The sequence below is a fragment of the Myotis yumanensis genome, unplaced genomic scaffold (assembly GCF_028538775.1).
Source record: "Myotis yumanensis isolate MYYU_CA2020_CCGP unplaced genomic scaffold, mMyoYum1.0.hap1 SCAF_20, whole genome shotgun sequence".
In the NCBI taxonomy this organism is placed as follows: Eukaryota; Metazoa; Chordata; class Mammalia; order Chiroptera; family Vespertilionidae; genus Myotis; species Myotis yumanensis.
Window position 1 is genome coordinate 9,896,100 of NW_027223771.1, and position 25,120 is coordinate 9,921,219.

Below are 25,120 nucleotides of genomic sequence, written 5' to 3' on the forward strand. Positions count from 1 at the left end.
AGCTTTACAAAGACAAAACATAACTTGAGAATGATAATGCAGGTAAACTGTATTCTACTTATTAAATGCTTCATGTAAACTAAAGGTGCTTGGAAAATGATAATATGATTGGGGTTCTGGATTTTTAACGCCCATGGCAGTTGCTTTAAAATGTCTGTTCTCTTGACATCAGTGTAAGACGGTGGGTTTTGGTGGACAGTGTCTCCTGGTAAGTCTCACCTGCTGCAGGCGGCCTTGCGTGAAAGCCACGTGCCTACGACGTTGTCCTGGCAGACCCGCCTCGGCTGCCACCTCCTGGGCTTTTCTGTTCAGCTGTTTTATAAAGTCTTAGGTGCTCATCTCAGTATCTGAGGTGCACTGTCCTTTTCGTATTTAAATGTGTTCCTGTTCCTAGTGCCGAAGTACCCGGTTTTGTGGTGACTTTCCTGTCCTCTGCTTTTCAGAGGAAAGCTGTTCAGGGAGAAGGCGTAGCTGACGTGGGACTCACTGTGTTGTCCTGATGACTTGGGGCAGAGAGCCTTTGTCTCAGCCCAGGCACATGCACTTCTGACAGAACGGACAGGAGACTGTAACGTCCCTGAGAAGACACTTTAAAATCTGGGCTTTCTGCCTGATGTCAGAGAAACTGCTTCCAGGCCTTGGAGTCTTAAGTTACAGGCAGGGCTGCTCGGGCAGACCACCCAGGCTGGGCTCCCAGAAGTGACCTTTCTAAGACAGGTGCTCCTCACACAGAGCTGGCCTGTCAAACGGGTCTTGCTGAGTGGACAGGTCTTTCCTGACCTTGAGATTGTTGCCCGTTCTTTTCTCGTCAGAAAGGAGTTTCTTTGTGGCAGTTTCTGGGGAGAGTTTGTGAGCATAAGCGAATGGAGAGGCCCATGGCCTTGCACACGTTACCGCTGAGTGTGTCCTTCCATGGAAAGCACAGAGCACGTTAGATTAGGACAGAATCCCACACCATGCGTTCTGTGCGTTTTTGTGTTTGTGTGTCTGTTTATGCCTTGTGATATTCCACAAAAGATTTTTGACAAGTTTTAGGGATTGTATGGAATGAAACAGAGAAATAGAAATTTAAAAATCAAGGCCATAAAATTATAGGTCAAAACCAAAGGGAAAATAGGATACGATGATAAAGCTATAAAGTTCCACATGTCATTCCAATGCAGTACCTCACTTTTTAAGGCTTTAGGGATCTGCAGTTTCATACATTAATTTCACTGTGGAGCTACAGCACACACACAACATGATATTGGCACAGTGCTTGGCCAGTTATCACTTAGTCTAGGAGCCAGGGAGTATATCCTGTGTAGTATGGTACAGGCGGCTTTTCAAACCAGTGGAGAGAAGGTAGATTGTTCAGTAATGTTTTTAATGTGGGGAATAAATGTAGGCTTCTGCCTCATGACAAAGGAAATTCTAAATGATTTGATAGTGAATTATGAAACCATAAAATTACCACATATGGTGATAAAATTTAAGAAAAATGAATACAAATGGCTGGATACAAATGTATCATAATGAAGAAGTTTTTAAAGGACAAAGGGAAGGGAAGAAAGAATGAAATTCTAAAGAAAAAAATTGTGTAGCTTTCATACATAAGAATACCTGAAAAATGATATAAGTAAAATGAAAGGCATTAGGTAAACTGGAGACAATACAAACCTATATTAACCCTTAGTTACAGTTATAATGAGGGAATTCTCATAAATCATGAAGAAAAATAAAAACCTCCAATGGAATTTTTTTAAATAAAGGCAACAGGAGCTTTGGCCGGTCCTTTTTCTGGGTGTTATTCAAAGACATCTGGTCCCAAAGTTCCTGGGTATTATCTGATCTTAGATCATGAAGACATTATCAGATACACTGGTGCGCGTGTTCCGTGGCCTCCTACTGCAGATAAGAAATTAGTAAGAGGCCTGTCGTAGGTGCTCGTGAACACGGGGCTTTGGGTGTAAGTTACAACCTTTCACGTGTAGTGGGGGCCTTGCACCTCACACTTGGCTTGTTTTTTAGAGCGTTCCATTCCGTGCCTGATGCTTTGTGCCGTCATTGTATGTATTTTAATTGTGTGGCGAAGAGCTGCTGAGGTTTCATGCGAGTGTTTTCTCCCCGTTAGGTCTCTCTGCAACGCAATCAACGTTTACAGCCTCACCTGCAGCAACTGCCCGGAAAACTGCGCCGACGTTCTGTTTAGTAACAAGATTACCTTCTTGATGGACCTCCTGACACACCAGCTGACGGTATGTAATATTGTTGCTTTGAGTTGGAAGTAGTTCAGGTTCGAGAAGTGTTCCCTGTGGAGAAAAGGGAAAGAATGCACTCGCTCTCCAGATGAGAAACAAGGTAGAGATGAGTGGGAGAATCAGACGGGCCAGCAGAGAAGCCGTTTCATTGGAAAATCTCATTGGGTTCCCCTCAGCTAGGAGGGGAAGATAATTCACCGCAACACTTGCCGAGACCACACCGTGACATGGTTAGACGGGTTTGGAGTCCGCTGGCCTCAAAGCCAAACCTGTGAGGCCCCGGAGGGAGAGCTACGGGAGGGAGAGCAGGGAAGGCCTCCACACCTCTGCCAGCTCACCAGACGGGTCAGCGTAAAAAGGAATATTTGACGGCCATTAACTTTTTTTTTTGAAGCAAGAAATGCCTCCGTCAGTTTTACTTTTGAAATGGGAACAAGCAGCCGATTGTAACCTTAAGTTATACTTCAGTTCACAGATGTTGAAACAGGTCAGCTCAGTGCAATATTGCAAGGTTTACGTCTCCAGAACACAGCCCTGGGCCAGAAATTTCCTGGTGAGGTTTCTGAGTCCCTGGGGTATTGGCACGCCCCGCGCTCACGCTGTAAGTCACAGCGGGAGATTATTCTTCAGAACCGATGTCCTTCTACCCAGCGCATAGTTGTAATAGTTCTTTCTAAGCTGCATGCCTTTGCTCTCCTTCCTCCTCCATCTGGTTAATTTCTACACATTCTGCAGACCTGAGCTGGAACACAATGGCCCCTTCTTCCTGAAACCTTCCCCAACCTGCCTGCTTTCCCCAAGGCCAGGCTAGGATTTCTTATGTATGCCTCGGCACCCGTCTCCCATAGAGCTAATCACATTGAATTGTAATGACCCCTTTACTTGCCCGTCTCCCCTACTAGCCATAAGTCAGCAAGGACTTATTACTGTCACCAAGACCCTAACACAGAGCCTGTAGATTCAGTGCATCGGGGATGCGTATACGTGTGAATAAACGGATCGCCACACGTCTCCAGCTGAAACTCAGAAAGTACACGATGCAGCCCAATATGCAGGCACCCTGACAGGGAGACATAGAACTGTTGGTTGCACACACAATGGTGGCTGTTTACGGTGCTGACACAGGTTCATCACTTGAGGCTAAATTCCATATGGTTTTACCTATAAAAGAAGGCATTAAAATATGGGCAAAACATTTTGTCACAAAATTCTATCAGAAATAGTTAAAAAGCAGGGACCAGGGGAAAAGACTTAGTGTTGTGTGGCCTTGTATTCCAGGCATTTTAATATATTTTGCCTCATTTAATTTTTAAACCGTAAAGTCAGTATTGTTATCCCATTTTACAGATAAGGACACTTGAGTCCCAGAGGGGTTGGCTTGCCAGGGTCTGCATCGTTAGTAAATCGCAGAGCCAAGAGCCAGACCCAGGTCTCCAAACCCAAAGTAAGGGGCATTCTACGCAATAACTGATGGATACTTTTCAAAAGTATCAATGTCATGAAGGACAAGGAAAGATCAGAGAACTGTCACAGGTTGGAGGAGACTTGGAAGACCTGACAGTTACATATAATGTGGGATTTTAGATCAGAAAAAGGACAAGAGTGAAAAGATTGGAAAATTCAAATAAGGTTTACAGAATAGTTCATTTTATTGGCTCAGTATTCGTTTCCTCCTTTCAAAACGAATCAGAAATTTTGGGGCTGAAGAATACAATAATTGAACTGGAAAATTAGACAAGTTCAAGAGCAGACTTGATCTTACAGAGGAAAGAATCAGTAAACTTGGAGACAAGTCATTTGAAATTACCCAGTCACAGGAACTAAACGAAAAAAGAGTGAAAATGAGTGACAAAAGCTTACAGGGCTTATGCAATACCACCCGACAGACCAATCCATGCATAAAGGTCATCTCAACAGGAGGAGGGGGGAGGGGGAGGGAGAGAGGGAGAGAAGCGCAGAAAGCGTATCTAAAGAAATAAGAGCATAAAATTTCTCAGTCTGGGGAAGGAAATGGATATCTAGATGCAAAAAGTCCAATGGACTCCAACTAGGATGAACCCAAAGAAATCCACACAGAAACACAAAATGCGTCAGTACATTTAAGAAGGCTGATATCACACCAACTGTATTTTCTGACCACAGTGGAATGAAAATAGAAATAAATGGCAGAATGAAAACTGGGAAATTCACAAGTACATGGAAATTAAACAGTACACTCATGAAAAACAAATGGGGCCAAGAAATTAAAATAGAAATTAAACAACACGTTGAGTCAAATGAAAATATAATACACCAAAACTATGGGATGCTGCGAAAGCATTGCTAGTAGGGAAGTCTATAGCAATAAATACCTGCATGTCTCAAACTACCTAACTTACACCTCAAGGAGCCAGTAAATGCGGAAGGACAGACTAAGCTCAGGGATTGCGTACGGAGGAAATGATGAAAATTAGAGAAAACTGGGGGCCCGCTGTTGGAGGCGGGCTCTCCCCGGTCCGTTTTCCTGTGTCCCCTCCGTTCGCTGCGGCCCCGCGCTTGGACCATGATCTGGCACCTCGTGGCCCTCGTGGGGACGCGGCACGTGCAGGGAGGCCTTGAGGATGGGGAACAGCACGTCACCGCCTTTGGGGGAGCCGGCAGCTGCTCCCGTGAATCAGACCCAGTATGGACGCACAGCTGTAGGTGTAACCGCAGTGCCAGAAACCTGCTGCGAGGGAACTGCCTCTAGAATAGGACACAGAGTCACAGTGTTCAGCAAGGATGGGCCTGAGGAAAGACTCCAGGAAACCGTTTCTGATGGCGTGTGGTGATTCACTCAGACATCTTGTTCCTGCTGGAACCCGGCAAAGAAGCTTCCTCACGACATGAACGGGAGCCACAAGGCGGTGGCACCGGACCTGCTTGAATACGGAAGCCGGTTTCAGGACGCGCTGGACAAGACGACGGCGGGAGAACCGAGCCAAGAACATCTGTCAAAGGGACTTTTATCTGCGGGCCACCGACAGCCACAGGCCTCATCGGGAAGGGACATTGCTGCCACCAGTTCATTGGTGTTGTTTAAAAAACAAGCATTTTGGCAAAAGTGTTTGAGGATGTCTAATTGTGAACAGTCTTCATGTAAACGTTGTTAAAGTAATGAACAATAAATCACTGTGGAAACCTCAAAAAAATAAAATTAGAGAAAACCAGCCTAAAAACAGACCAATAGACCCACAGAACAGAACAGAGAACCCAGAAGTAAACCCACGCGTGTTCAACTAACCCTTGACCATCAATACTGCACAGAGGGAGAAGGATGGTACCTCAGCAAGTGCAGTGGGGAAGCTTGATGGCCACGTGCACAGTGATGAAACCTCCCCAGGGTATTAAGTCAGGGTGGATTGAAGACTTAAATCCTGGAAGAAAACACAAGGGAAAAGCTCCATGACATGGGTCTGGCAGTGGTTTTTTTGGATATGACACCAAACGCACAAGCCACAAAAGCAAACAAACAAACAAATGGGACTGTGTCAAACTAAAAGGCTCTGTACAGCAAAGGGACCATCACAAAGTGAAAAGGCAACCTCAGAAATGAGGGAAATAGATAAGGGGTTAATGTCCAACATACAAAAAGCAACCCTACAAAATTGTTACTAATTACAAAGTGTGAGTACATTTATGGTGGAAAAACCTGGCTCACACCACCTTGTCACGGGTCAAAGTGAACATCACCAGATGCACAAACCCAGTGTCTGAGCACCTGACGCCGCAGCGAGAGCCCGGCACCGCCTCTGCAGCTCCCGAGGAGGCGTGGTGTGACTGACCGTGCGGCATCAAGCTGACCACAGTGGGACATTCTCCACCATGGCCTGCAGTCTTCAACGAGTCTCAGATAGAAGATGCTCGGTGGCAAAATGTAGCTGCAGGAAGAAAACTGCAGATGGAAGGCACGGAGGGTTCCACCAGCGATGGAAGGCACAGAGGGTTCCCTCAGCGATGGAAGGAACGGAGGGTTCTGTCAGGGATGGAAGGCACAGAGGGTTCCGTCAGGGATGGAAGGCACAGAGGGTTCCGTCAGGGATAGAAGGCACAGAGGGTTCCGTCAGGGGTGGAAGGCACAGAGGGTTCCGTCAGGGATGGAAGGCACAGAGGGTTCCGTCAGGGATGGAAGGCACGGAGGGTTCCGTCAGGGATGGAAGGAACGGAGGGTTCCGTCAGGGATGGAAGGCACGGAGGGTTCCGTCAGGGATGGAAGGCACGGAGGGTTCCGTCAGGGATGGAAGGCACGGAGGGTTCCGTCAGGGATGGAAGGCACGGAGGGTTCCGTCAGGGATGGAAGGCACAGAGGGTTCCGTCAGCGATGGAAGGCACAGAGGGTTCCGTCAGGGGTGGAAGGCACAGAGGGTTCCGTCAGGGATGGAAGGCACAGAGGGTTCCGTCAGGGGTGGAAGGCACGGAGGGTTCCGTCAGGGGTGGAAGGCACGGAGGGTTCCGTCAGGGATGGAAGGCACGGAGGGTTCCGTCAGGGATGGAAGGCACAGAGGGTTCCGTCAGGGATGAAAGGCACAGAGGGTTCCGTCAGGGATGGAAGGCACAGAGGGTTCAGTCAGGGATGGAAGGCACAGTGGGTTCCGTCAGAGATGGAAGGCACAGAGGGTTCCGTCAGCGATGGAAGGAACGGAGGGTTCCGTCAGGGGTGGAAGGCACAGAGGGTTCCGCTAGCGATGGAAGGCACAGAGGGTTCTGTCAGGGATAGAAGGCACAGAGGGTTCCGCTAGCGATGGAAGGCACAGAGGGTTCCGTCAGGGATGGAAGGCACAGAGGGTTCCGTAGCGATGGAAGGAACGGAGAGTTCCGCCAGCGATGGAAGGAACGGAGGGTTCCGTCAGCGATGGAAGGAAACAGCCCTCGTCCCTTTGTGTCTGGCAGAGGGGAAGAGCAGCCAGCAGAAGCCTGAGATGAAGAAACCTGTCGAGGGTGAGACTCCTCCACGTACACGTGTGCACGTGCATCAGAAAGCAGGGACGAGAGGGGGACCTGGGAGGAGAGTGAGACAGAGCAGGAGGGGCCAGGGGAGGAGACCGTGGACAGGAGAGGAGCCCACACAGGCCTCCCAGCACCTGTGGGGACGCGTTGGCTGCCTGCCTCCTGAAGCCCATGCGGCGTCTTCACATTTGCACTCGGGGCCTCTGGCTCTCCAGTCAGTGAAAGAACAGTCACACCAGCCATTACAGGGTCATTCAGGCAGCTAAGCTCTCGTGGGGGTTTATGGGAGGCAGGAAATGGGCGAACAGCGTGCGTCCTGATGGCCTCTGCTCCTGCCCAGGCGTTCTCACCTGAGAGAGCAGTTGCATGGAGAGGGAGGCAGCAGCAGCAGCTCCCGTGGACGCCTCGCCTCGGTGCAGCAGGTGCGTCTTCGTGGCGACCACTGCAAGGTGTAGGCTCCCTGAACGGTCGCGTACTTTCTCCTGCATCTCGATGATGCCGTTTCACAGATCCTGTGTTGTAATCGTGTGCTTTAGGGTCGGCAGTTTCTTACGAGCATACCCTTCCCCTACATCCCCGCAGTCTCACTCCCAGCTATTCACCCAAGAAAAATGAAAACATTTCCCCACCAAAAAAAAAGACTTGCACAAAAATGATATTAGACATTTTATTCATAAATGACTACATTCCTAAATAGCACACATGTCCACCAACAGGTGAAATGACAAACAGATGTAATCCATACATTGGAATAATATTTAGCAACAAAAATGGATGAACTGTTGATATACTCAGCAACATGGATGAGTTATTCATAATTCAGGAAGCATTACTCGGTGGGGAGAAAGCCAGATTAAAGTCTACGTATTTTTATGGTCCCGTAATATGAAATGCTAGGAAATGCCACATCACCTACGATGAGACAAAGCAGATGGGTGTGCCCAGGGCCCTGGGGATGGAGGACATGGACTTGGAAGGAGCACAGGGAATTCTGGGAGAAAATGTTCTGTTTCTTGATTATGATGGTTTTGCACAGGTACGTTCCTTTTGTCAAAATTTATTAATGCACACACTTAAAATAGGTGGTCTACAATCAAATTTATTTTTAAAATATGCTTTTGCAAATGTGGCTAAATGACAATTAACGAATCTGTGTAGAAGAGTGTAGTTCATTGTATGCTATTCCTTGGCTTTTCTGGCAGCTTGACATCTTTTAAAAGAAAAGGTAGTGAATAAAGGCTTATAGATGTGGTGGCATTAGGCATAGACCTAGAGGAAGTGGGGGGCGGGTCACAAGCCCGCCTGGGGGCGGAGGATTCAGGGAGAGAACCACCGCGTGGCATAGAAGCTGGAGGCGATGGGGCCGTGCACAGGTCGGGAAGGGCCTGGTTGGCTTTATGAGCTTTGGGGCTTTACCTGTGCAAGAGAGGAAAACAGCAGAAGAATCTGACTCAGCATTTATAACAAAGAAATTTAAAACCATTATGACTACTAAGGCCTGTACCATAAAGTTTGCTAAAGTTATATTATTTAGGACTTTGGCTACTTAAAATATATATATATAAACAGAGACTGGAAGGCATAATAAATATATTTAAAAGGATAATGACATTTCGGATAAAATATTATGTCCTTTTTATTGTTTGTAGAAATTTTACAAAGATAATATTGAAAACTTATTAGCCATTCCCATGCAGTTTCTTTTTATACTTTCAAGCCAAGGAAATCATCATGTTTAATATCCGTTATGAGTTGTGGTTTTATGTACAATATGACACGAGCATAGATGTTTTATAAAAGACCAGTGGTGAGAGGACTGTTGTATGTCCAAGGACAGTTTGCTAAGGGACAGAAAATAGTGACCGCTATGTGGAAACCTGTGTCCGCTGCCGGGACCCTTCAACGTGCTTTTCCTTTCCCCCCTGAACTCTCTCAGTGTCTTGACAGGCGCTTTCTAAACTGTCAGCCTCCTTTTGGTTCTCAGTGAACTTAACTCATCTTCTGACCATTGCAAACACACCATACAACTGAAAATAGGTAAACCCGCCTTCACAATGCTAAAAATCAGTTGGGTAGAATTACCACTGATTACCAAGTTAATTTTCTCTCTCATGGAGTCATGTTACAGAGGATGGATTTATACTGCTAATAAAAGCATCTTTCTGTATTGCAAAAAGAATTTAGAATGTTCCTGAAACCACTTTGGTGGTAGGAGGTAGTGGGGTGGGTGGGTGGGAGGGGAGTCTGAGCTTGTCTTTTAAAAGCGAAGATGACTTTAATTTAATTTTGTTAAAACACTTTGCCTCAGGGGCTTGGTCCCATAAATATTGGGTTTCTCCTTGGAATGGATTTAGAATAAGCACGTAGCACTTATTCCAGTCCCGGTGGCTTCTTTGGATCATGGTTTCCTTAAATAGAAGATGGGGAAATAAAAAAGATTGAAAGGGAAGATTTTGTGATAAGAATACACACATGAAATCAAATTGTCGTTTGCTGGTACATTAAGAGTAAGACAGTGACGGTGCCAGTGTGTTCTGCATGAATATACGAAGGGAATCCCTTTCATCCATAGACGAGAGGCTGTGGTTTTACATTCTGCCTGAGGAGCAGGTTCCCAAGAGCCAAAGCTCATAGCTGTGTTTGTCCCAGGCCAGGCCTGTGCTCACCAGCAGGGTAGTTACAAGCACTGCGCCTGCTGGGAAGGTCACCTGCCCTGCCCTCCATAGACCACCCACCCGGAGGGAGTGTGCTCCAGGCTCAGGTGGGCCAGGTGTGCAGCAGACCAGGGCTGGGGCTGGCGGGGGGAGGGGGCTTGCACACCTTCCCTAAAGGCCCCTCACTGGCTGCTGTGTGGCTGGAAGTTCAAACTCAGGTGCTGGTCCGTGAGCACCAGAGCTGGGGTGCGTTTCACCACTCGGTGTTCCACAAGCGCAGGGTTCTCTCACCCCGGGCAGGTGACCGATACCCAGCTGGACAGAAAGCAGGACAGAGCCCTGCCTGACCAGAACGCCCTGCACAGTGCAGATAGCTTCTCCTCAAGGTTCCTTGTGTCAAATCTCGTTTTGAAGATTAGAAAGAACTTTTAGTCTCACTAAAGATAAGCCCCTCCTTGAATTAATTCAGGCACTTTTGAATTATTTTCCTGGATGAAATAAGCAAAAGAAAACTCCATTCTCAGCAGTAAGGATCAATACTAAGTGAGTAAATTAGGGGGAAAAAAAGATGTGGAAAACCACGAAGATGTGATTGAGTTGGTGTGAGACTGACTGAGACGGTTGGGAACAGGAATCATGAGGAGAAAGGAAAGGGCAGCCCAGGGCTCTGACTCACCCGCAGGGTCTTTGTCTGACTGCCAGGTTGTGAGAGAAGCTTTTCAATTTGTGTTTACTTTATGAGAAACTGCCAAAATGGTGTTTATAACATTGGGCTGAAAGCCCCAATGAAATAGTAAATTAGCCCTGGCCGCTGTGGCTCAGAGATAGAGCGTTGGCCTGTGGACTGAACGGTCCCAGGTTCAATTCCAGTCAAGGGCACGTACCTGGGTTGCAGGCTGCTCCCCAACCTGAGGCCTGGTCAGGGTTTGTGCAGGAGGCAACCAATCGATGTGTTTCTCTCACATCAATATTTCTCCCAGTGTTTCCCCTCTCCCTTCCACTTTCTCTAAAAATCAATGGAAAAAATATCAAGTGAGGATTTAAAAAAAGAAGAAGCTGTTGTTACCCCTGTTTTACAAATGACAAAACTGAAGGTTGGAGGTAGACCTACTCAAGGTCATGCAGCTAGCGAGGGCAAAGCTGAGATTTGAACTCAGCAGTCTGACTTCACAACCAACGCTCGCACACTCAGAGAGCCAACTCTAGAATTTCAAAATTATTCATGATTCCAGAAATCTTCCACATCACCTCTGTCCATTTTTGGTGGTTTTACTTAAACATAATTACTGTATTTATTTCCTTCTAGGTTTATGTTCCAGATGAGAATAATGCTATTTTGGGGAGAAATACAAATAAGCAAGTTTTTGAAGGTTTGACAGCTGGACTTCTCAAAGTCAGTTCTATGGTCTTTGGCTGCCTGATTGCCAGTCGGCCGGATGGAAACAGCCGGCCAGCTACACCAAAGACATCGACGGAGGAAACGAAAAACAGACCCTCACCAGGTGATGCCTTTAACAGTCGCGTTCAGGACCTCATCAGGTAAAATGGCTAGATTTTAAAATACTTTCTTCTTTGTTTAAAAAAAAAAGTTAAGGTAATTTAAATCTCAGGGCCCATGTGATGGCAGTGGTTCTCACAACACCATCCTCTCCTTCCTGGTAGAGAATACGCGACATTGTGTAGAGAGAAGGAGCACTTGTTAATGAAAAGGACTGTAGCTGGTGCTCATCTGTCATTCTTGATATTTAGATATTTTAATATATGAATATGTTGTGTCCAGGTTTTATAACTTTCTTGCTATCAGCTCTTTTCAACTCAGAGAATTCCTGAGAATCCTTCTATCCCAGATCATCTCTGTCTATAAATTTGGTGCAGACTTAAACAGTCACAACAGCTACCATTTATGGAGCTCCCATTTGTGTAAGGTATTGAGTGGAGGAGGCTTTGCAGCCCTGTAGGAGAGGAAATGCTCAGAAAGGCATTGTTCTGACTCTAACAATTGAGCACGTTGATAATTACGAGTCCTTCTTTTGTTTTCCAGTAGGTGGAGCTATAGCCCAAGTTTTTGTTTTCTCTTACCTGAGCTACTTGCAGGAGAAGGGAGTGAGTGGGGGGGAATGACTGTGGGTTAGGAGTGGTAGCCTGGGTACCGGGAGCGGGGAGCGGGGTGGTTGCCTCTGTTGTGTCGGGTGCTTGGCTCTCAGAGCACCACCACCACGACCAGGGCAGGGGACCCCCCCCCCCCCCCCCCACTGACCCCATTCCCTGAGGCCATTGGCTCTGCTGTGCTCTGACAGGGAAGCCGGAAGCTCCGGCTCCTACTCTGCTGCTGCCCCCACCCTCCATCGGGTCAGAGTGGTGGCCGCTCCAAACTCCTCCTTGGCCGGGGCCACTGGCTCAGCCCTGGCAGCCAGGCCTCCGAGCTGTGTGCACTGTTCCTGTCCTCCCTGCCCCGCCTCCCTCCCCTCCCCTCCGAGTTTAATACACCTGCCTTCATAGGTACCACCGTGTGCAGTGCTGCTCAGGGGAACCCTTGTTGGCTAATGGGTGACGTACCAGCTGTAAATGGAAGGGGACACTCTACCATGATGCTCATGTCCATGGCCTGTCTTCATGCCAGGACCACCCTGCTTTCATGGCTGGAGCTTGTAATAGGGTGGGACTCAGCGTGCGACACCTCCAGCTCTGCTTGTTTGTCAGGACTGCTTTGCTGTTTGGTGTGTTTTGTGGTTCCATGCAATTGTTTTTGCTGTTTCTGTAAGAAATGCCATTGGGATTTTCGCTGAGGGATTGTACTGAATCTATAGACCTGAGCCTCTTTTCTTTCTTCTGTCTCTGCTCGTTTCTGTCAGCGTGGGTTCTGCATGTAACTAGTAAGGGGCCACCAGCAAGCCCAGACTCCCATCTCTCAGGGCCGATAGCCCAGTGGAGAGAGATTCTTCCCGTGGTCATAGCCAGTTTCCCCGAAGATGCTGAGGGGTCCCCCACAGGTCATGGGCCCCCCGGGACTTCCCCCGCTGCCACGGAGACGATGCTCAGCCTGTCCTGGGGCACAGGCTCTGCAGAAGGCACAACACTAACAGCCCCCCGGCCACAGGGGGTGGAGGGTGGACACGCTGGGCATGTCCATGGGCCTGTCTTTCCAGGATAAACACGGGAAGCAGGCGGTCCCTGCCCGCTCCCTGTGGGCTGTGAAGACAGTTCACTGATGGTTCATGCAAACACACTTTCTAAATCGGGAAGTTCTATGCGGATACAAGGTTTGATTCTGTTAGATGTGATTGTCGTGCGACCCTCCGTGCCTGCATGGCCGCCTGTGAGTTTTCCTCATTGGAAGAGGTCAGGGCTTCCCGGTGTCGGCACGAGCCACTGCTCGTAGCCTGGGGAACACACTCCTGGTGTCGCAGGAAAGGGCGGGCATCCAGGATCTTGCACCTTCTGTGAATTCAGAAGAGGCTCCAAACATGAGTGATTCCTCAGACTCGCCTCCTTACCCAGAGGGGACGGGCATGCACTTAGGAGCAGACGCATCGACTCCTGCACACGCATCCCTGGAAGTTAGCGTGTTGTTGTTCAGAATGGCTACATGCATAGTCCTGTCCTTTCATACATGTAAATGCATAGCACTGACTCAGAATAAAACGCCTGAGCTAAGGTGATCGATCTACAGGTCGTTATAGTCTCTCATGTTATTTTCAATGATTGCTGCTTTGAGGACTTACAACAGCTGCTGCTGTTCTTCCACTGTGATGAGCAGCTCTGGAAACTAGTGGAGTGGAAAGATGACGGTGCCTCCTTAACTGTCAGCTCTTAGGGCTGGCACTTTTCAGAGCAGAAAGCAGTGAGCCTCTCACTGTTGGTTCTGTACCTCATAGTGTCAGGGTTTTAAACAGGGAGCCTACAGTTGGCAGTAGAGGTTTCAGTTTGAACAGGGTGTGTGGGCAGCATCGGAGTTTAGGAAGTACTGACCTCAGGAGTGCAGAGGTCATCACACAGCATTCCAGCTATTGTCAGGCTCCAGACCCCACGGGTGGTCAGGTGATCCCGTCCAGTCATCTTCCTGGAAAACCAGTGTTAGAATAACTCAGAGAGAAGAGAACCACTTATAGAAATAGCTCTTTCCTCAGGACTAAATCTTCAAGAAGTTGTCACTTGAGAAGTTTTACTCAAACGTGTGTTGTGCTTGCTTGTTTGAAGACCTTGTCTGAGGATCTAAGCTTCTGTTTGGTCAGATTGATCTAGAAGGGAAGGTGCAGCCAGCCTGTGCAGGTGATAACGCTTCTCTGAACTTGCAGCTACGTGGTGAGCATCGGCCTGATCCACAAGCTGGGTGGCTGCTTCCTGTCGGTGCAGGGCCCGGTGGACGAGAACCCCAGGCTGGCCTCGCTTCTGCAGCACGCGGCCGGCCTCTTGCAGGGCGCCTGCACGCTGTGCTGGGCTCTCACCGGAAGGTAAGGTGCCTCCTGAGGTCCGTCTGGACTGAATTGTGAAACTTCTCTTAAATTTTGGGAATTTGGGGTCATTTCCTAGGGAGGCAGGTTGTCGGTCATCTTGGCCTCTTCTTTGTGGTCCTGCCTCTGCCCTTATTGGCTTCCCGTATGGAAATTGGCTGAGCCTCCTGTCAGAGTCTGTTTTCCTTGTTGGCGTCATAAACTTGACTCGCTGATGGGAAAGACCTGAGAGGCCAGCCGGAGCCAGAGGAGTCAGGCGGTTCTGTGTGTCAGTGCGTCAGCGACACCGCCCCGCACCGATCAGGCAGGTCCTCAGCACGGCACAGCCTTGGGAAGCCGCCCCGTGTTCACCGCCACTGGGGGTGTTTATTCTCCCCTTCGCCCCGTATTCCACGGGATACCCGTGAATAAGGGGAGGACCATCCAAAATCAGTAGCTCCCTGAAGTCACACGTGACCCACAGGCATGACTATAGCGGGTGTGCGCTCTCCTCGGGGAGGCCAATGACCCCACCGCAGGGGCAACTCAGCGTTTCCGATGGCCATGGGACTCGCCTCCGGGATACGGAGGATCTTCTGTAAAATAATTTCCTGACAATTAAATTACAAGCAGCACTGCATACACATCATTTTTTAGGGGTTTTTCAAGAATAAAACTAGTTATTGCCCCAGCCGATGGGCTCAGTGGTTGAGCGTCGACCTATGAACCAGGAGGTCATAGTTCAATTCCTGGTCAGGGCACATGCCTGGGTTGCGGGCTCGATCCCCAGTGTGGGGCATGTAGGAGGCAGCTGATCCATGATTCTCTCTCATCATGGATGTTTCTATCTCTCTCCCTCTCCCTTCCTCTCTGAAATCAATAAAAACATATAAAAAAAGAATAAAACTAATTATTGAAACTTCTAAAGTCTACACACTTAAAGAAATATTATCCATATTCAGTGTAGGCAGAATGCCACTGACTATATTCAGAATATCTTAAAAGACAGAATTTTTTTCAAAAATGAACCTTCTCCACATTCTTTGTGTTGTGCATAGGACCCCTAAGTCACCTATTCTTCCTGAGTCTCACCCACCCCAGTCACATGTCCATGAAGATGAAGACTGAGGGTCGGGAGCCAGGCATGGCCTGCGGCCAGCGTTCCATTAGTTGTTCCCTTCCTGAGCCGGTGGGCACACAGGGAGTGCTGTTTGTGGGTCTGTGACCGGAGAGAGCAGGTGCCCACACACCACACAGAGGCTGTGTGCCACCCACTCGCCCCTCTGCCGTCCCTGCCCCCAGGGGACCCTCCTGGCCCTCACTCTTCTGTGTGCACAGCACGGTCTCAGTTTGAGGGAGCGGCACCAAACGGACACTGAGGGGAGTGGCAGGTGAGGTACTAGATGAGCCCCACACAGGGGAGCTCTGGGCGGCCGAGAGGGAGACCGACGGGAGGTGTGGACGCCTGGGGATTGGATTGTCTCCGAGGGGTGACAGGACCACATTTCTGTTACAAAACGCCCGGCCCTGAAAAGGGCACGAGGAACCGGGTGGCGGGAGCCTAGCGGGGGCAGGACTAGGGGGGCTTGGAGGACGAGGGAGGAGGACGGAAGGGCGGGATCCAGAATGACTCAAGGGTCTGACTTGAAATTTTTGAGGGGAGATGGTCTAGTCCCAGCTTGGGCAGTGTAAGCGTTTTCCATGGAGGTCTCCTAGGCATGCCTAAGGACTGTCCCAGCAGACTGAAGTCTGTGTGTAAGTTTATATGTAAAACCCAAGTGCATGTGTCTGTGCGTGTGCGCACGTGCAGAGAGAAGTACAATTGTTTCGATCTACTTAATGCAACTGGACTTTTAAATAAATTAGCGATTAACTCTTGGTTGTTTTTAAGAATTCTTAATCCATTTTACCCAATATAATTTTCTTCGTAGCAGTGACCCCTGGTTGCTGTTCTCCTCCCGTCCTTTAATCTCCCACGTTTTCTGGCACCTCCAGTACCTCTAATACTTACAGACCATGTCGTTCTACTTCCCCTCTTTGTGGAAATTCTATTTCTAAACTGTAAACTGCAGCAGCCTGTTGAAAGCACTTGTTACGTGTGTGACTCAGAGTGTCCGCGAGGTCACAGCCGTGTCAGAAGCGAGTGTGGCTGCGGTGACGTGGGAGTCATGCCCCAGCGCCTCTTTGGGCTGCAGGAGCCCCACAGCGTCCAGGAAGGTGTGACCTTAAAGCCCAGCAGGAATCAGAGACAAAGAGGAGCCAGAGGCCCCGAGCCTGCCTCCTGCACGGCGCCCGCCCTGAGATAATTAAGTGCCCGCATGAGAGCACAGGCCTGGGTCTGCTGGTGGCCGCCTGTGGGAGGGCGATGGGCAGGTGGGCCTGAGCTGCTGCCATTGTGCCCTTAATCTCCTAATTTCTGCCTGGCTCTCGGGGAGACCACTTGGGTGTGAGAATGTGCGGCTAATCCTGGCTCCAGGGGGGAGAAAAGCACTGCTCGGTGCTGAACAATGAACTTGCATTGAAGCGGAAGCTGAGATTGTGATCTTCTAGTAAAAGGACTGGTGTTATGTGAGGGTTACGCAGAATTCCCCTAGTGAGTTGTTCACAAGCTGCCCTTCTTCGTCACTTAACAGAACCCAGCGTCTGTAAGGGCTTCCAGAAGCGCCTATTTCTTTGGCCTTCACTGTTATCGATTTTCCATTCTCGGTCCAAGAGAAAAGGATGGTTTTCAGATCCCAGCAGTGCTCACTGAGGCCCTCAGGTGCTGGCCCCTGAGCCCAGCTGGCAGGACCAGAACAGTCTGGAGCGACTGTGAATTGCGGCCAACATGGCCTCCACTCCAGACTCAGTGGTAGGGGCTCCACAGCGAGGGGCGGGGGCACAGCCCTGCTCCCGGCCAGTTCTAATTGCTGGTGAAGACTGTGCTGAACTCTGGAGTGTTTTCACACAAAAAGATGTTTGTCATTACGTGTATTTGTGGTTTCCATCTTCATAGCCATCAACTACAGTAACAAAGTGGGTTCTCCCCAAGGTCCCTGGAAACCTGTTGTAAACAGATAGGGGTGATCTCTACGTCCGCCCGTTAATTCTGTGGGGACAAATGAGTGCCTCTCGAGTGTTAAGGGTGCTTGAAAGCACTTGTTCAGGCAAAGGTAAACTGTCCCCCCGCCTGCCTGAATTATTCATTCATTCATTAAATAAATATTTATGCAGCACTTCTCTGTGCCAGGCCCTGAGCTAGGCGTGGCGAACCCAGAAATGACTCAGACTTCTCTCCTGTCCCAGGACCTTGTAAGCTAGAAAGGGAAGAAGTTACATAGACGGAGACCGTGGTGTGAGACGGAGCGCTGCGGAGGCTGAGGTACACGGGCCGAGCACACTGCCCGGTTAGAGCAGAATCGCTGACGGAGAAGGGAGAGGTCAGCTTAGTTGAAGGAATGAACTGTTGTCTGGAGCAACTAAAGTTCAATCTGGGCCTTGAAAGACAGGAGGGGTTGCAACATGTAGAGTTGAGAAAGGAGTAAATGAAGAAGAAAACAACGAGAGGACTGGCTTTAGCTGGGTTTTGAGATGGATGTAGTGGTGATGCTAGTGCCTCCCAGGTTGTTAGGAGGTTCCAATGAGACGATAAATGTACAAGGAAGGTGTGAACTACCGACAGCGGTTTGTTCTGTAGGTGGAGTGGGCAGGGGCGGCCCCCCTGGGAGGCGACCTGAAGCTGAGATGGAGTCAGTCAGGGAAAACCCTGGGCACCCGGCCCCCACGTCTGCAGTGGGGCGTCCCAGACACAGGAGGCAGCGCCCGACCTGGTGCGCAGGAAGGAGCTGCAGAGAGGGAGTCAGGAGAGAGGCCCAGACGAGGGAATGGGGAGCCAGTGGAGGAGATGAAGCAGGCGAGTAGCGTCACCTGATTATTAAAAGTAGGGGGGCTCCTGTTTACTCTGTAGACCGGGTGGGAGGGTGGGGGGGCGTCACCAGTCAGCCCCCACGTGACCGTTTCCTCGGTTACTCACCCAGTGGGAGCAGGTGCCTTCCTTAGCAGGACGGCGGAGCCTTTGGCGGAGCTCCTTCAGCCTCACAGCCAAACCCCAAAGATGAGAGAGGCCCCAAATATCGGCAGAACCAGGCAAAACCAGCCCAGAGCCCGTGGCTGTTGAAGAGACGATGAGGAAGCTGAAGCTACAGAGGTACAGATGCCCACTGAGAGGCAGCCCTGCCCTGAGGCTCCCCGACCAGGACCGCACCTGCCAGCACCCTCCGCTCCTTCCTCCCACCTCCTTAGAGCGTACAGTTCGCTTTCCACAAAACCCCGGTACTAAGCGCCCGCAGCCACAGCTCACTTCTCCTGGAGCAGAGAAGCTCATAATCATTGCTGGCAGAATCAGTGACTTCACCCACCACCCCCACCTGGGCACCTCCGAGGGGAGTTCTCTGGGGTCCGGGCTCAATGGGAGGGTCACACAGATGCCTCGGGTTCCAGGACCAAAGGAGTGAACAGGCCCAAATCCAAGAAGCGAGGAGAGCAGTCCAGAAGGTCCCCGCCCTGAAGGAGTGAGGGTGGATGTCAGCAAGCCAGGGATCCAGGGACCAGGGGACGACAGCAAGCAAGCCAGGAACCGACGGGAGGGGCTGTCCCAGCTGCGTGTGGGGGCCCAGCAAGGCCTGGGACGGACGTGGTTTAACATCCAGGTTTGGGGGGTGCCCTACAAGCGATGCAGCTGTTGCCCCGCATGCTCTTCTTTAAGGCAAAGTCGGGTTTCAGGTGCTGTTCATGGGGTTGATAGTTTTCCTAATTGGATTTAGCTTTCTAATGAGCAGATATGAATATGCCACTAAGACAGCCGTGGGCAAACTACGGCCCGCGGGCCAGATCCGGCCCGTTTGAAATGAATAAAACTAAAAAAAAAAAAAAAAAAAAAAAGACCGTACCCTTTTATGTAATGATGTTTACTTTGAATTTATATTAGTTCACACAAACACTCCATCCGTGCTTTTGTTCCGGCCTCCGGTCCAGTTTAAGAACCCATTGTGGCCCTCAAGTCAAGAAGTTTGCCCACCCCTGCACTAAGACCTCTAGTCCTAGAGACCAAACAAAAACACTTTAAAATCCAGCCCTAGCTGGTGTGCTCAGTGGGTAGAGCGTCGGCCCATGGACTGAAGGTTCCTGGGTTCAATTCCAGTCAAGGGCACATGCCTCCATTGTCAGCTCAATCCCTGGCCCTGGTTGGGAGCATACAGGAGGGGCGACCAGTCGATGTGTTTCTCTCACATCGATGTTTCTCTCTGTCCCTACCCCTCCCTTCCGCTGTCTCTAAAAATCAATGGGAAAATGTCCTCAGGTGAGTATTAACAGCAACAAAAATAAAACAGAATCTGATAAAACTGAGAAGATCTCAGAGTGTAATATACAACATCTCAGATCTGATTTTTTAGGTTTTCCATGTATTTTTAAAAGAAAACTTTATGCCTGACATGAATGAGGCCTTTTACCTTTTTTATTATAAACATTCAGGCTTAAAGTGATTATAACTGACAGTTAAGACCAACAGAAGCCAGTGGCCTGTTCGTGGACAAATGATCTGCATTTCAGACTAAATCAAAAGTAAACATTCTCTCGAGCCCCCTCAGGACTGCACTAGGCTGTGATGGCCGTGCAGCACCCGCCCCGCCCCCCCCGCCCCCCGCCCTGCAGGGAAAGGGTCTTCTCCGTGAAGCAGTGACACGTGTGTGCCTTGAGCCGTCTCCATTCAGTCCGAGTTCTTGGACGCTCACTCGATTGATTTTTCTGAAGGACCATTTTCGCTCCATCAGGAGAAAGTTGCCGAAGATCTTGGGGTGTGTTTCTTTATGAGCTATGATTAGCGTTTCCCTCGATAGTGGAGTGGGGTAGGGAGAGGGGGACGTATTCTGATGACTTTACTGACTTTTTTTCTTATACTTACTCTTTTGAAAAAGTAATAGCGGTGAATTCATGTCATCTGATAAATGCTTGGAAAGACTAGGTATTAAGGCGCCTTAAATGTTAAAGCCATATTCCTGAATACCTGCATGTGGGTGTGCTGACAGTCCCTTTAAAAGCAGCGCCAGCAGTAATGGGGGCGGGGGGGGGGGGGGCAGCCTTCTCATTCACAGCAGCAGGACTTTGAGCAGCGTAATGTCACTCATCCCCGAGGCTTCAGGCAGAAATGTCTTCTGACTTGTCACTGGCTCTCAGAGGCAGTCGGTGCTAAACAAACACAGACCCCTTGTTGGAACCTATATAATAAACTCAGACGCATTAGTCTCTGCTCCGTCTCCCGTCAGGGTCTGACCCCCACCTCTCTGGCTGTGGGGGGAGGAAGGGCCAACGGACACACACTCACAGCGTGCAAGGTTCTGAGGTGCCCGTGAGCAAATCAGTGCGATTGCTTACCTTTTTGTTCTCACTGAGTCCCGTCAGATAGAAAGCTTCTCCACGATGGTGCAAGGTTACATTACAGTCTGTGTACTCGTTTAACAGTGTTCAGTTCGTCCGAGATTTGATGTCAGAGAAGGAGGCATGGAGGGGAAGAGGTCATCCTGCAAAGTCCTTGGGAGTCCCCTGCCCGTGCCACCAGCACGTTTGTATGACCTGAAGCCTGTCACCTAGTCACTAGGTCTGGAGGTGCCTCCTCAGGGCAATCTGGGTGCTGTTTCCCGGGGGGTGAGGGGGGGTGAATGATTGGCAGCCATGGCACTAGCACCGCAGGTTCCTGGTCAGTCAGTGCTTCCTGGGACCCGAGCTGAGGGGTGAGATGGGTGTGCAAGCCCTGGCTTCACGTTGGCTCCAGGAGTTCATTTCCCAGCACGTGCTTCTGGCTCCCCCACATGCTGCCCCGTGGCTGCTCATCCAGATGCTTGTTCGGGAGTCTGGCCCCACACCCTGCCCTGATGGTGAAACTGCCCCAGGGGGTTGCCATGTCTGCCCACCACAGGGCCCCGGCACAGCCGTGGGTTGTGAGGCCTCTGCTTGCCTGAGAGCTGCCTCCCCTGGGTGCCCTTTGTGCGTCCTGAGGAGGCCATGCTGGGTTCGGCCTCTGGTCCCAGCAGTGCCGTGGACTCTGTCCAGACCTGGAATCTGACAGAGCAGGGCTGCCCGGCTTCGGAGACCGGAGGCTGGTGGCGACCTCAGCCCTGGCCCCGTGTGCTCAGTGTGCACAGCGGCAGGGAGGCCTCGAGGGCTCTTGCTCCCTGTTAACAGCTCAGATGGTTTGCTCTCGGCGCCTGCCCGTCCTCCCCGCGACCGGCAGACAGGCTGCCATCCGGGAAGTAGAGGCAAAGAGTCGCATGTTTCTCTGTCAGGTCGTACAGCATATTCGACAGCAATCGCCAGGACCTCACAGGACTGACAGCGGCTCTTCAGGCCACAGACCTCGCGGGGGTTCTGCACATGCTCTACTGCATCCTGTTCCACGGCGCCATCGCGGACCCCGGCACCGCCAGCCCCACGGAGAGCTACTCTCCGAACACGGTCCAGGTGGCCATCCAGAGTCTGCGTTTCTTCAACAGCTTTGCAGCCCTGGACCTGCCCGCTTTTCAGGTACGAAGCGTTGGCTGGTGTTGGTGTGACCGACCACAAGTTCATGTCCAGTGTAGCTAGGATGTGAGGGTCTTCCTCCGGACCGGGCAGGAGGAATAAACTTCGATAAAGAGATAACTCACAGTCTGAGGATTACATGAAGGATGCTGCGAGCCCGCACACAGTAGGCCCTCGAGAAATGCGGACCAACGCAGCTTGTGGGGATGAAGGGTTGAGGCTCACGTTGCGTGGGAAAGTTCAGTGTTGCAGCGGCAAAGCTGTGTGCTATGGTGTGAGCCTCGTTGTGCCGTAGTAACGTATTTCATTAGAATATTTTCCACAGTTTCCATTTCATTGTATACTAATAAGGCTGTCAAAATATTTTTGTCCCTTCAGTACAGAGTGTGGTTTCGCTCTGAATTCATGTTGGCACAGATGGCCCTGAGGTCCCGGACATTGTATATCGTCTGGTCTGACACTTTTTACAATCGAAGGTGGTCTCAAGAAACAAATCAATGTACTGACTAGGCAGTTAATTCTGGCTAAAAAGGAAATATAGGTTCCTTGAAAAATTGGTTTAATTTTTATATTCAAACTTACGTGCCCCTTGACCCGCACTTATCAGTGAAGGTTAAACGGAGGGCGCAGGGTCGCAGCATGCTGGACGCAGCTAATTAAATGGGCCGAGCGAGAAGATGTCACTGCTTGATTTAAAAGGCAGGGGCCTCCCAAGTCCCCCCGGGACTGGGAACGTTCTGTCTCAGGGCAGTGACACCGAGACAGAAGACACACACTGAGCAGTAACTGTGTGTCGACAGCACTCCTAACGGGCTGTTCACCACCAACAGGCAAAGCGGGTTCATGGGAACTTCCAGCCGCCACCTACCTGGCCTGCTTCAGGCCGACCCCGACCTCAGATCGCAGATGTGTTTGAAGCGCTGCCTTTCCCGTAGCCAGCATCAGGCTTCCCCCCAGTGTGGCTGCGGGCCTTTTCTGCGGGCTCGCCTCTCCCCTTTGCCCTCCTGTCACTCTGTTTGACATGTTTATTAAATAGAAGCCCCGGCTGTGCAGGCAGACCCGGCTCTCCCGCGTGCCCACCGCCCACCGCCCTAGCCCTCAGAGAGGCCCTGGAAGCCTCAGAGCTGGGGGGGTGTTTTGGGGGGACAGAGGCTGATGGTTGGGTGTTTTACATTCTTTTGGGAGCCTTGGGCTTATAGAGCTGTGTATTTGAATAATTAGTTATTTATCTTTCGTTTCTATTTGAGCATAAGTAAATAATTAGAATTATTTGTATCCCTGTGTACAAGAAAATGTTTTCTCCAGGAAAAAAAGTATTGGAAGTTAGCTAAATGATAGATTTACAGGCGATTTTTCGTATTTTGATACTTTTCCAAATTTTTCACAGACTATTTGTACAAAGAGAAAAAATAACTTCCTAAAAAGGGAAGAAATAACCCTGCTTAGGTGTCTTGTCCGTGTGGCCCAGGCATTTGGTCTGCTCTGCCTTCTGTCCCTTTGCAGGTTACACCTTGCGTTTATTATAGTCACTTGTTAGCACAAGAATCCCCAAGGGGCTGCTAAGCGCTGTGCTCAGAGACTGTATGTGCTTCTCCGGCTCGGCCGTGGCAGAGCGGCCGGTCTCACGGTCGGAGCCCCGGCTCCGCTGGGGGTGCTCTAACCGCTCTCTGCCTTTGCCAGTCCATCGTAGGGGCGGAGGGCTTGTCCCTCGCGTTCCGGCACATCGCCAGCTCCCTCCTGGGCCACTGCAGCCACGTCTCCTGTGAAAGCCTGCTTCACGAGGTCATCGTCTGTGTGGGCTACTTCACTGTCAACCACCCGGATAACCAGGTAAGAGGCCCCGGAAGGTTCCGGAGGCTGCGCCCCCAGCGCTGAGAGTGAGGTATGGGAGTGAGGAAAGAAAGGCTCACCCATCTGGCCTGGGTGAGGGCCTCCAGCAGCCCCAGGGAAGTCGGGAAGTCTCTGACTTCTCTCCAAAGAGATTGGGTCAGCCTTAATTTAACAGTAGGGCCCCTTGTAGAGCTGGACAACGGAAATGTTTTAATAAAACATTGCTGAGCCACACAGCAGCATCTGCTCTCCTGCCGTGGGATTCTGGTCCTGTCTCCGCAGACTTCTTGTTGTGGTGAGGTAGAGCCTCTTTCTGCTGGGCACCCTGCAGCCAGGGCTCCAGCCCCTGATGGCACTGCTCCTGGCCCTCGGCCTCCGCCACCCGCCCGGAGTCAGGGCCGCCTGCCCGCTGGTGGTGGAGGGGACCTGAGGCAGCTCCTGAGTCGTTTTGCTTTTGGTTTTGATTATTTGGTTTTTGAGCAAGATTTCATTTGTAAATAGGATTCTGCTGCTTTAAGAAGTTGGGAGATCTGTGTTACAGATTTTGTGAAAAAATAATAAAGCACTGTATTTCACTTTATCTGTGAAACCAGAGTTATGGCATAAATAACATATCAAATAGTGATTCCTGACAACCTCATTTATCTGTCGTTTTTATCGGGTAACTAGAAGGTTGTACCTTTCCCCACCCGCCACCCCTCTGTGAATATACTTACGTAGCTGCGGTCATGCTGCACACACACTCCTGTCCTGCTTTAGACACTTAACCTATAACAGAACCATTCTTCACAAGTATCGTTTTTAGTGTCTGAATGGCTATTTCTTATGTGGACAGCCCATGGTTGACCTAACAGTTTCCTGTTTTAAGCTGTTTACCATATGTTACCATGACACCTGCTGCACTTACAGAGGCGAGTGATTTGTGTGTGTGGTAATATTTTGCTGTGTACAGTTCCACCGCACAAAGTTCAGTTCTGTGGACCTTAAAAATAAAACTGCTAGTTATTTTATCAGCAAAAATGTGTTTAGCCCTCGCTGATTTGGCCCAGTAGATAGAGGGTCGGCCTGCGGACTGAGGGGTCCTGGGTTCGATTCTGGTCAAGGGCACATGCCTGGGTTGCAAGCTCGATGCCCAGTAGGGGGTGTGCAGGAAGCAGCCGATCGATGATTCTCTCTCATCATCGATGTTTCTGTTTCTTTCTCTCTCCCTTCTTCTCTGAAACCAATACAAAATATATTTTTTAAATGTGTTCATTTGGGAATAACAGATAATTGCAGTTCTGGATAAGCATGCTGTAGCAAAAGACTATTATCGGTAGGTCCAGAAAACAAATGAGAACATTACTTTATAGAGGAAAGGGAGGGGACCGCAGGGGAGCTTTGGAGAAAAGTCCATCGGAGGAGCGGAAGCGCTTCGCTCATGGGGGCGATGCTTCTCACTGGCTGA

At 50.0% G+C, this 25,120-nt stretch overlaps 1 protein-coding gene across 3 annotated transcripts in view; it reads left to right on the plus strand.

Moving 5' to 3' along the window:
* The window catches only part of SCAPER (S-phase cyclin A associated protein in the ER), a 166,046-nt gene that overhangs the window by 120,363 nt on the left and 20,563 nt on the right, over window positions 1-25,120 (plus strand). For all 3 annotated transcript variants that reach the window (XM_070400670.1, XM_070400669.1, XM_070400671.1), the window contains exons 25-29: window positions 2,114-2,237; window positions 11,166-11,398; window positions 14,155-14,310; window positions 21,609-21,846; window positions 23,524-23,673. In XM_070400670.1, coding sequence (XP_070256771.1) covers window positions 2,114-2,237; window positions 11,166-11,398; window positions 14,155-14,310; window positions 21,609-21,846; window positions 23,524-23,673 — 901 coding nt within the window. The remainder of the gene's footprint in view (window positions 1-2,113; window positions 2,238-11,165; window positions 11,399-14,154; window positions 14,311-21,608; window positions 21,847-23,523; window positions 23,674-25,120) is intronic.